This window comes from Hypanus sabinus, chromosome 5, assembly GCF_030144855.1.
Source record: "Hypanus sabinus isolate sHypSab1 chromosome 5, sHypSab1.hap1, whole genome shotgun sequence".
Classification (NCBI taxonomy): domain Eukaryota; kingdom Metazoa; phylum Chordata; class Chondrichthyes; order Myliobatiformes; family Dasyatidae; genus Hypanus; species Hypanus sabinus.
The window spans coordinates 171,100,157-171,112,714 of record NC_082710.1 but is presented as its reverse complement, the minus strand read 5'-3'; the positions used below and the strand labels follow the sequence as shown (position 1 = coordinate 171,112,714).

General features: G+C 42.7%; 1 protein-coding gene across 7 annotated transcripts in view; it reads left to right on the top strand.

Moving 5' to 3' along the window:
* LOC132394578 (large proline-rich protein BAG6-like) overlaps positions 1–12,558 on the top strand; it is a 113,867-nt gene that overhangs the window by 46,365 nt on the left and 54,944 nt on the right. For 4 of the 7 annotated variants that reach the window (XM_059970887.1, XM_059970886.1, XM_059970885.1 and 1 more), the window contains exons 6-7: positions 5,915–5,968; positions 10,395–10,469. In XM_059970887.1, the coding sequence (XP_059826870.1) occupies positions 5,915–5,968; positions 10,395–10,469 (129 nt within the window). The remainder of the gene's footprint in view (positions 1–5,914; positions 5,969–10,394; positions 10,470–12,558) is intronic. The other 3 variants (XM_059970889.1, XM_059970890.1, XM_059970888.1) reach the window with 1 other exon arrangement.

Sequence of the window (12,558 nt, the reverse complement as noted above, 5' to 3'; positions counted from 1 at the left end):
TTTTTGATGTAGATATCACAAATAAAGCTAATTTTAGTATTGGGACATTGCGCTTGGAAACACTGGAAAAAATTTCTTGACATTTTTAGGATAAACTGCAGATTCCAGGGAATTTCCGATGTGCATCTCGGGGCCAGTGTTCCCACGCATGCACTCATGTAATGTGCATCCAATCTGTGATTAAGAATGATTGTGCAAGATTAGCAAAACACTGAATGGATTTGGCATCCACCACTGTCAGTTAACAGAATTTCATATCTCTTAATTCAGCCTTTGCCATGGCAGCACTGCTTTGTTGGGCTTGTGAATGGGTTAGTGCACTGTCAGAACACGATACACAGGAGCTTGAATGGGTGTGGATGTTTGGGTGGATAACTGAGAGACTCACAAACTGGTATTTAATAAAGGAATTATATATTGGATAATGAATACTGGGGAAATGAGTCAGGAGTTCAAGTAACACAAGCAGCAAGTCTATACCAGACACTTAAGTTGTTTGATATCACAGTTCTGACGTTAAAAGTTTTCCACCTTGAAATGTCTCCGAGCCACATAACTTCAATTAGTAGACTCTGTATGGTGGGTTCATATACCTCCGGCTGGGTTCTGTGTTGGTAATGGCGTTATTACTGCCAATATTCTGCGAAATGGTGGTGCTCTGCAATCACTGCCAAACGTGTTTATGAAATTGCTTCGTGTTAATTGGCAACGGACCTGTGCTTCATTGCTGCTTGGTACTAGATCTACTGGTGAGGGAGTACAGCACACTAAGAGAAATGAAATTTGTCCTGATGAATGGTCTCAGCCCAGAATGTTGACACTTTATTCCCCTTCATAGATGATGCCTGGCCTGTGGAAGTTCCTCCTGAATTTTGTGTGTGTTCCTCTGGATTTCCATCACCTGCAGAATCTCTTGTGTTTACAAGATTTATTTTGAGTGTCCCATGCATTGGTGTTTGTCACCTTGCACCCTTGAAGTATTTCTGGACTGGCATTTATCTTCTGCTTACTTCACCATTAAGTGGTCTTGACGTCGGGTGTCAGTGAACTGACCCCAGTGGACATGTACTGTCTCTGGAGTGCACTGTGCTCTTGATGTGAATTCTCCAGCACATAACCTGCATCATGCCAGCTCTTTGACAACCAGTCTCATTCCCCTAACAGTCAAACAACTTCTTGTTTTAAAACACTTGTTTTACCAAATACAGTAGAAGAATTAAGGATCAACTTTACTTTTACTTTATTTAGAGATACAGCACGGAACAGACCCTTCCGGCCCAATGAACTACGCCGTCCAGCAGCCCGCCTATTTGACCCTTGCCTAATCACAGGACAAATTGCAATAACTAATTAACCTACTAACTGGTATGTTTTTGGACTGTGGGAGGAAACCGGAGCACCTGGAGGAATCACGTGTGCTCACAAACTGCTACAGAGAACAACAGAATTGAACTCCAATGCGCTAAACAGTAATAGCATCACGCTAACCGCTACCCTACTGTGGCGCCTCAAATAAAAGATATCATCTGCCATCTATATCGACATGTATTTGGGATTTGCTGTGCTGTGTTGGTCAGAGAGCAACATGCAACAGAAAGCAACAACATTCAACAATTATAAAGAATTATGTCAAAAATAAAGTTGGAGGGTAAAGTGCAGATTTGGAATATAGAATACACAATACCAGTATGACTCCCATAAAAGACTTTGACTGTTCAGAAACCCCAGTATTTTGACATCTTGCTCTCTGGGTGATGTTTCTGGCTCTCTGTTGTTGTTTTATTCTCACTTACTGTGTTCCCTTAAAAATTTATTACAGTGCCATGGAACATCTTAAACAGAGAGCGAATTAAATGTGTGTTAGTGAATCTATCGGAATAATATCCTGGAAAACCTGCTGGTACCCTGTCAGATTCTGATAGGGCCAGAGTTTTTTTTGTAACTGTTTCTTAAATAATTCCTGGGCTCTTGCCAGGAGTGTTTAACCAAAGCGATATGCTGTTCAGATATTTGTCCTTTGATCACTTTGTTCATTTCCACCAGAGGTTCTTGCTTTATTATTCACTTCTGATTTAATTTGCAAAGATAATTGATTTTGTTCACTGCTGCTATGCCCTGGGCTCCTGTTCCCCCACCACTACTCCCCAACTCTGGGTCTCTTGGCCTACTCCTATGTTTCTATGTTACTCCATCACTTCTTAGGACTTCAGTGCCTCTATCTTCCTCCTACTCTACCATCCATGAACACCCCACCCCCCTACAGATGCCACAAATTTTCTTCCTGCACCAATCCAAGCCTCCTCATCAAACCTGCAAATAAAGTGGGTGCTACTGTAGTCTGATGTACTCACCTTTACCTTGCTGAGGCGAGGTGGCAACTCTAAGGCTTCACCTTTTACTTTCCCCTTGATAAAGGACCCACTCAGAATCATCAGGACGTTGTCTGCAGCATCGTCACCAACTTCATCTGGAGATCTCCTATTCACTGCCACCAACCCTCTCCCCACACTGCTTGTTTCTACATCCTGCCCAAGAGGCAGAAACCTCAGCCTCTGAGTAAGCCTGTTGTTTCTAATTGCTCCTCCTCTACTGCTCTTGTGTCTGTATATCTCTGCTCCATTTTAGTCCCTTCCAGTCTACATCCGTGAACACTTCACATTCTCTTGATCTCTTCAAAAATGTTTGATTCTCTGGCCCTAATCGTTTCATTTTCACCATGAACATAGAGTCTTCTAACCCCCCATCAAGCGGCACTTTTAAGCTCTCTGCTTCTCTCTTGATAACAGACCCGACTAGTTTCCCTCCATCACCACCTTCCTCCGTCTGGTAGGACTGGTCCTCAGACGCAACAATTTCTCGTTCGGCTTCTCTCACTTTCTCCAAACTCAATGTGTAGCCATGACCATCTGCATGTGTTCCAGCTATGCCTGCCTTTTCATTGGCTACGTGGAATGGTCCATGTAATTCCCCGGTAATGCTCCCCAACACTTTCTTCACTACATTGACGATTACACCCATGCTGAGTTCTTCAGTTTTGTCAACTTTGCCTCCAACTTCCACCCTGCCTTTAAATTTACTTGGTGGTTGTCTGACGCCTCTCTCCCCTTTCTCGATCTCTCTGTCTCCATCACTGGAGACAAACTGTCAACCGACATCTTTTATAAATCTACAAACTCCCACGGCTATCTCGACTGTAACTCTTACCACACTGTCCCTGTCATTTTCTTTGTCTCCACTGCAAGAGTTCCCAGGATGATACTTTCCTTTCTCGGACATCAGAGATGAATGGGATTTCCCTTCGATGCTGCCATTGCCCTCATTGCCTCTGTTTTCCGGACATCCACACCCACCCCATCTTCCTGCCTCCTTAACAGGAATAGAGGTTATCTTGTCCTTGCCTAGCAGCCCATGAGCCTCTGCATCCAGCCAATCATTTTCCACTGTCTTCGATGGGATACTCCCACAGACACATCTTTACCTCCACATTGCACAGGCATTGCTTCCTTTGCTTTCCACAGGCATTACTCCCTCTGTGATTCCCTTGCCTATTTTTCCCTCTCCGCTAATCTCCCTCTCGGCATCTATCTCTGCAAGCAGAAGTGCTACACCTGCTTATTCACCTCCTTCGTCACTTCAATTCAGTCCTGCCAGGTGAGTTCACCTCTGATTTGGTTGCTGTCGTCTACTGTATCCACTTCCTCCGATGTAGAATCGGGGACTGATTTATTGAACCCCTCTATATTTGCAAAAAATGGGATTTTCAAGTGGCCGACCATTTTAATTTCAGCTCCCATTCCTATTCCAATGTCGTTCACTTCTGCCATGATGAAGCCACACTCAGGTTGGTGGAGTAATAACTTACATTCCATCTTGGTAACCTCCAATTTAGAGACGAGCTCCAAAGTTGTGTCTGAAGCTTTTCATTGGTTCATTTAATGAGTACAGAGCAAGCTGGTCTGCCTTGTTATGTTTTCAAATGTCCTACTGTGTCGTTCACCACTTCTGTGGACATTTAATCTTCTTTCATATAGTGCCCTCCTCAAGCCATTTTTTTTATCTCCATCAGATTTACCTTACTGCATTCTATTCATAAGTGTATTTTTTCTGTCTCATTCTATTACTTATGAGCCACCCCTGACCCTGTTTAGCTTGCTGGTTTGATTGGCTTGATGTCAGTATTGCTGTTTCACTTTCAACATCTGAAATTTTCATCTGCTTCATGTTTGCATAATTCATATTTGGCACGATAAGGGATTCAAGGAACAGCATAAAACATAACACAGTTCAATGCTATACGAGCAAGTTCACTTGACATTTGTATTTAAAGGCTCTTTGAAACCCTGATTGCGGGTTATCAGCGGGTGGGGGTGGGTGGATTCAAGAAATTCTGAATCCCACACTCATCCCACACTCCACTAAAATGCATTAAAGCCATTGATTCCAATAAACAAGTGTTTATGGGGTGGGAAATGGTACCTTTTTCATTGAGAATGCATTGGATGTAAGGATATAATGCTGAAACTTCATAATGCGTTGAGAAACTACATTTCAGTTTTGAGCCCCCTATCAAAGAATGGATGTGCTGACATTGGAGAAGGTCCTGGGGATGTTCAGAAGAATGATCCCAGGAATGAGTGGACTCAAGTATGAGGAGAGTTTCATGACTCTGGGCCCGTACACGCTGGAATTTAGAAGAATGACAGGAGATCTGATTGAAACCTCCTGAATTTTGAAAGGTCTAGACAGAGTGGATGTAAAGAGAGTGCTTCCAGAAGGCACAGCCTCAGAATAGAAGGGTGTCCGTTTAGAGCAGAGATGAGGAGACTGGGTGAATCTGGAATTCATTGTCGAGGCCAAGTCATTGGGTAGATTTAAAGCAAAGGTTGGAAGATTCTTCATTAGTCCTTGTATAGAAGGTTGCAGGGAGAAGGCAGGAGAATGGTGTTGAGAGGGGTAATAAATTAGTCATGATCAAACAGAGGGACAGATGGCCCTAATTGTGCTCCTATATCTCCTGGCCTTCTGGTCTTAAACCCAAATGACACAGGGATTCTGTTTCGCTTACCTGGTATGAGAGCATGTGTTGGGTAGGGTGGGTAGGGAGGTGGTAGGGGGAGGTAGTTATGTGGTAGCATAAATTAATTTGGAGGGCCTCTTTTTAACCTCTTCAAATGCAAGATGCATAGTAAATTCATTATGAAGTTACATATATGTCACCGTATACTACCCTGCAGTTCATTTTCTTGCAGGCATTCAGAGTAAATAGAAAGAAACCCCGTAGAATCAATGAGAAACCATTCACAACAAAGATGGACAACCAACCAGTGTGCAAAAGACAGCAAACAGTGAAAATACATAAGGAGAACAATAATAATAAATAAGCAATTAATATTCAACAACATGAGTTATTGAGTCTTTAAAAGAGAGTCCATAGGTTGTGGAATGAATTCTGTGCTGGGGTGATTGAAGTTATTCCCTCTGGTTCAAGATCCTGATGGTTGAAGGGTAATGCAGTGAAAGAACACTGTGTTACTAGCTTTGAAGCCCCACAGCTCTCTGTTCATACATGTTATGGAAAGTCAGATATTTGTTAAGGCATAGCCTCATAATTTATCAGGTAAATAGGTTGGACTAGAATTCTGCTTGATTTATTTATTCTGGAGTTTATCATCTGGTTGGAGTCTACCGATAGGTGTAAAGTAATGCTTTGAAAGAGGTCTGGAGGTTGCTTTCCATTTTGAGGTGCACAGTCTATGAATCATATTGAAATGTGTCAGAGTCTCCATTCAGTGCCTGTAGCACAGGGGGTTGAGAATGTCAGGTGGGATGAATCTGGCAGATGTACTGAGACTGGGAGTAGCTGCTTATTTTGTGATTGGTACTTTTTTCCTTCCTTCCCTCTGCACTCCTGAAGAGTGAAGGATCATCGATGGATGTGCACATCAATGTGGAACAGAGTCCTATTCAGGTAACTTCAGTTCCTCTTTCCTTCCGTCTCTCATCTTCCATCTCGAACATCCATCGTAACCTTTATCCGTGCTTGAATCTTGGAAATCTGCATTTTTTGCAGATGGTTGGCAAGGCTATTGCATAAGGTGTCAAGACTATATGCAGTATAGCATAAATAGAGCTTGGTCAGTATAGCCCAGACTTCCCTCCTCAATTCCATCTGGAACTAAGGAGATGGACATTGGATTTGTGGAAGCTTGACTGGAAAAGTCAAAGTAAATTTATTATCAAAGTGTGTATATGTTACCATACACAACCTTGAGGTTAAACTTCTTGCAGTCATTTACAGGAAAGTAAGAAAGATGGGACTCCTCAAATATTTCAACCATTGGGAATTATTTGTGTTGTGTCTTCTACATCTTCAGAAATCTGATATGGGTCAATCTATACATACTGTTTTCTTTTGAAATACAATTAGAATGATTAGATTTGGAATTTTTAATTACAGACTCAGTGTGAATCTAAAGTTTCAGTGCCTATTGAATCAATCCGATCAAAGTTGCTTTGAACCTTCCATTACTTGTGCTCTTTGGCTCATTGGAAGTTAATCCTGCTGTTTGCCTGTTTTCTGGTATCACTGAGTGAGTTTGTTTTCCTTTAAGGATGTCCTTTATGTATTGTGCACTCTCAGCAGAGAATTTAAGTCTACTGCCTCATGAAAGTGGGACATCACATTTTGAAGAAAGATGAGGGTGATGATCTTGGTTTCTTGGCCACTGCTTGTTTCTCATCTAACACAATGGTGTTTCTGGAAGTTTGTTCTCCACATATGGTCTGCTGCACCACCTTCAGCACAACAGTTCACTTCTGATTGCAAAATGCTTTGGAACATCCCTTGCATACTGTACGCTTACTCTTCTCTCTCTCTCTCTCTCTCTCTCTCTCTCTCTCTCTCTCTCTGTCTCTGCTCCCCCTCCTGAAGGCTGTTTTGAAAACTGAAGTCTACTGGTTTTTAAAAATAGTACATTTCCATTGTCTGGATCCAGTAAATTGTGTGTTCAATGCAGATCTTTCTTTGCAAACCTGTCTTTTTTAAATGTTACTTAATTTGTTTAAATACTCAGTTCTGAACGCTGGTTCTTAGCATTATCTCTGCTAATAGTAATGCTTTCTAAAACAATGCCATGTCAGAACTTTTTGAACATTGTAGGTACATGGAACTGCATCAACACCCCCTTCCTCTCTCCCTGCACCTCTAGAAGGATGTATTGAAAACCAACATATGCAGGTTAAAGTTCACATACCTTGTCTGGATCCAGTAAATTGCCCACTTAATGCTGTGGAGCTGGTTCTGGGGTGTGACTGCTTCAACAGGAGGGCTAAACCAGGTGAGAGTAGTCATTCAGCCTTATACTCAGTGAGACAGGGATGTACCTGTCCTAGCATGAGAAGTCAGCTCTGCCAAAATGGGCAGACCAGATCCATAGTGACATCCAGTGGTCAGGAAGGTGGTTCTGCAATGCTTCGTAGAGAGCAAAGGGCATGATGAGGCACTGAAGATGTCATGGTCATCTACTACAACCAAGATAGACCCCAGTTTGTGACAACTACTCGTACCACTGGACCTGGACTTCAGAGGCCAATACAGTGGAATTGCCCCAGTGCAATGACTTTTCCACATTTAAAAACTCCCTTGTCATTGTTGTTCATTGATATGATGGACAACCAACAGTTGGACTTGGGCTGTTTGATCTGTCATGTTGGGAGAACGATCCACTTGATCTCATTGTCCTAGGATTATGAGAAGGGTCCTGTTCATGAATGATCTTTGCCTTTGGCATGTTTATGTCTAATGAGTTCACAGGTCTGGTGAAAGACCATGTCCAGCGAACTGTTGATCTGATAAATAATACTGGTGGGACAAAACTCGGGAGTGTTGTCTCCAGAACTAAGCTGCAGCTCTCAGGAGAGAAGAGTTAAGTTGGTGGGAAATAAGATGGTTAAGTTTGGCCAGCATTTACAGTTGAATGTACTCGGGTCGCTGAAGTTGTTACCAAGCTTCTATCTTGGCATTTTTATTGCTTGTAGAACTAGTGAGATGTAGTTTGAAGGGACAGCAAGAATTTAAAATCACCTGCTGTTAAGGAATACTAATATACTTGTACTAGCTTTGCTAACTGCTTGGTGTTTGGTATATTTTTGCTGTGTTCTATACTGAAAGGTTGACCTGGCTTATGGGTAAAGCAATAAGTGTTTGTTTTTCCTGCAGCCTTCTGCATTCTTGCATCTGTTAGAATGGTTATCTGTTTGGGCAGTGGAGACACAAGCCCTGGATATGCTGGGCAAGGAAAGCTCAGGGCCACAATCTGCTGTGTCCTGTACATTGCACCTCTTGCAGATTATAAAGCAACAGCATTAGATATGATAAGAGGGAGATCCTTCACTTTGGCTTCTGGGCTGGGGAGAGATGCAAGGGACATAATAATAAGAAACATTCTGAGCAACTTCAGAGGCACTAGAGCAAAATACATGATAGATGTTCAGGGATGAGATCAGAACAGGAAGGTAATGTCGATGTAGTAAGACTGAGATATTTCTTCCATAAAAGCCGGGTCTCAGGACTGGCGAGATGAAACTCTTTGTGGTAAAGTTGACACGGTGGTTACCCCTCCATTTGGCATGGTCAGACTGTGGTCAAAACCCACTAACTGAGGAAAGAGGATTGTTTTATTCAACCAGACTGAGGTAGTACCTGGGTTCTGTAAGTGCTCCAATGCTGAGAACTGTCCATTAAGCATTTACATTATTTCCCCATGTAAAGGAGCAATTTCTCCTAAAACAAGATAAAAATCCATTGTCTTCAAATAGTTGAGCCTCCTCTTTCCAGATGTGCTCATTTTTGTCTCAGTACTGTCTTTCTGTAACTCCCCACATGGTATCATCTGCATACACTTTCATTGAATACCTTCTGTGTTCACTCTAACACCACCCATAATTAAACAAATAGAACATGCAGGTTTTACCCAGCTTACGGACACCTGCTTGTGTACAGCCCGTAGATGCGGACAAGTGTTCGGGGCACCAGCCGATGGTTTGTCAGCTACAGTGAGGCTGCAGGCATCATCTGCCGGGCATGGGCTTGGTTCGTAGCTTTATTCCTACTTGTTACGAGTAGCCCGCAGGAATGGAAACATTGATGTAAAGTGGGAAGGTTCTGCATCCGGTCATTAGTGGATAACACAAAACACTTTAATCTTGCTAGCAAAACATTTATGACAGAATTTGCATGAAGTCAGTAAGCCATGTCTTCTGTAACCTGAGGAGCCCCCTATATTGGATAGGTCATTGAAGCTACCCCCATGGAGAGCAGTTGAGTCAGCTCCAGTTTAGGGAAGTAGATAGACATATGAAGGAAAAAGGAATAGAGAGGTGGAAGGAGATGTGTGGAGCATAAAGACTGGCATGGCCTATTTCTGCACAATAATTTATTTATTAGCTTGATGTCATTTCACAAATGTTAATCGTGATACTTTGTATTGTTCTTTCTTACCCCAAAGGTCTGTTGTATTTCCATCCCCAACTGCACCTTGTTCCTGACCCCACTTCTCTCCTTGGCTGAGTGAAGCCCCCATTTCTTCTCCTTTAATTGATAAAACCACACATCATACGCGGGTTAAATGCCACCGTTGGATTTGCAGAGGCCATCTGAGTGCAGATGTATCAGACCCACCCTTCGTACCCTTGGCGGCCAGCCAAACAGGCTGCCTTTCACTGCAAGAGCCTCCCAGAGCTTGCACCATCATTGGTCCAGAAATGCATCCAGACCAAGAGTGGCCTGCCAAAAACTGATGCATGCATACCACTTTGCACTTTTTTGTGGTTGCTTCAATCCCATTTTTGCCCATGGTGATTCAAATCAAATTGTATTTTTTTAAAGCAAGACTAAAACTCAGTGTATAATGGTAAAGATGTTGTTCCCTTTGAGTGGGACTAGCTTGCTTCATTCACTTCACCCTTGGGTGCCCCTGCTCAAGGTTCTGCCTTCCTCAAACAATGTCTTATTTTGGCCGGCATGATAGTGTATGGGTTAGCATAATGCTATTACAGCCCCAGGTACCCAGGTTCAATTACACCTTCTGCAAGGAGTTTATGCATTCTTCCCATGACCATGTGGCCTTCCTCCCACATTCCAAAGGTGCAAGAATTAGTAGTTTAATTGGTCACATGGGTGTAATTGGGCAGCACAGGTTCATTAAGCCGAAAGGATTGTGACTGTGCCGTATCTCTAAATAAAAATATCAAACTAAGTAACACCCATTCTGCTAATTCTTGTGTTTGGAACTGTCTGCGGAATAACACCATTTTGTAGGAGTGCAAAACTGTGTTAAATCGATAGCCAGATCAGAGGTACTCACTGCTGATGACACTTATCTTTGTTTACACAGAGTGAGCCTCGAGTTCGCCTGGTGCTGGCACAGCACATGCTGAGGGACATCCAGGGCATCTTGAACAGGCTTGAGGTGAGGAACAAACTTTGTGAACTTTGTAATAAAAGCAAAGTGCTGCTAATTCTCCGCAGGTCAGACAGCATCTGTGCACAGAAGAAAATTTGTACTGCTTGATGTGACTGTTTTTCTAAAAAAAAAAGTGGCTTTGTAAACTCCTGTTTTCAGTTACAGGTATGGAATATTCCCTGAGGAAGATGATTTTCATAGGTATATTTTTAGAGATGGTCAATCCTTTTTCTAAATTGATCTGTCTCTGTGTGGAAGAATTTGCTCCAAACTGAGGATAGAAGTCTAGCACCCAAAATGGTAGTGCCCCCCCCCCCCCCCAGATTACTTTGTTTTCTCTGTGTTGCATCGTACTCTCATCTGTTTCAATAACTACCCATAACGTATCTCTCTGTTTAAACCTGCTACTGTTTCACTGAATCAGATAATTATTTATTGAGATACAGTGAGGCATGGTGCCAGAGGACTAGAAGATTTCAAATGTCACTCCACTCTTTAAGAAAGGAGGAAGGCAGCAGAAAGGAAATTATAGACCAGTTAGCCTGACCTCAGTGGTTGGGAAGATGTTAGAGTCAATTGCTAAGGATGAGGTTATGGAGTATTTAGTGACACAGGACGAGATAGGACAAAGTCAGCATGGTTTCCTTAAAAGAAAATCATGCCTGACGAACCTGTTGGAATTCTTTGAGGAGATTACATGTAGGATAGATAAAGGGGATGCAGTGGATATTGTATATTTAGACTTTCAGAAGGCCTTAGACAAGGTGCCTACCAAGTTAAGAGCCCATGGTATTACAAGAAAGTTACTGGTATGGTTAGAGTATTGGCTGATTGGTAGGAGGCAGTGACTGGGAAAAAATCCTTTTCTGGTTGGCTGCCAGTTACTACCAGTGTTCCGCAGGGGTCAGTGTTGGGACTGCTTTTCTATGTAGTGTATCAATGATTGAGATGACGGAATAGATGGCTTTGTTGCCAAGTTTGCAGATGATACAAGGATTGCTGGAGGGACAGGTAGCATTGAGGAAACTGGTAGGCTGTAGAAGGACTTGACAGATTACGAGAATGGACTAGAAAGAAGTAACTGAAAAATGTTGGAAGATGCATGGTCATGCACTTTGGTGGTAGAAATAAATGTGCTGACTATTTTTTTAAACAGGGAGAAAATCCAAAAATCTGAGATGCAAAGAGACTTGGAAGTCCTTGTGCAGAACACTCTAAAGTAGTGGTCACCAACCAGTCGATCATAATTGACCGGTTGATCTTTGAGACTTTCCTGATAGATCCCGGAAAAAAAAATGAAAAATGAGCACTGAGCATAAAAGACCAGAAGTAAAACCCTGCAACCCGGAAACAAGCTCTCTCCACAAACAGCTCTCCGCAGCAGGAACACCAGTACATCACAATCATCCTAATTGGCATCAACCTATCTTTACAATGCAGACATCCCACCTCTCCCGGAAGTTCTGGGAGTCTCCCGCATATTGATAGCGGCTCACTGATGCCTGCAAATTACATACAATATCTCGGAAATCGATTTTTTGAGAGAGAGGTGGTGCACCATGGCAGAGTGTTCCAAGAAAAATTCCCATGGTGGGGAATCCAAGGCAAGAGGGCATAGCCTCAGGATAGAGGGGCATCCATTTAAAACTGAGATGTGGAGAAATTTCTTTAGCCAGAGGGTGATGAATTTGTTACCACAGGCAACTGTGAAGGCCAGGTAGTTGGGTGTATTTAAGGCAGAGCTTGCTTGGTTCTTGATGCCCAGGGCATCAAAGGTTATGGGGTGAAGTCCAGGGAGTGGGGTTGAGGAGGGGGAAAAGGATCAGCCATGATTGAATGGCAGAGCAGACTTGATGGGCCAAATGGCATAATTCTGCTCATATGTCTTATGGAAACCCAAACAACCAGAGAAAACGGACACATTGCACAGGGAAGGCGTACGGACCCCTTACAGAGGACACCAGAATTGAACACAAAACTCTGACGGCCTGAGCTATAATTGAGTCAAGTTACCTGCTACTTTACAGTGGCACCTTTTTCTATTTTCATCCTAACCATATAACAATTACAGCACGGCAACAGGCCATCTCAGCCC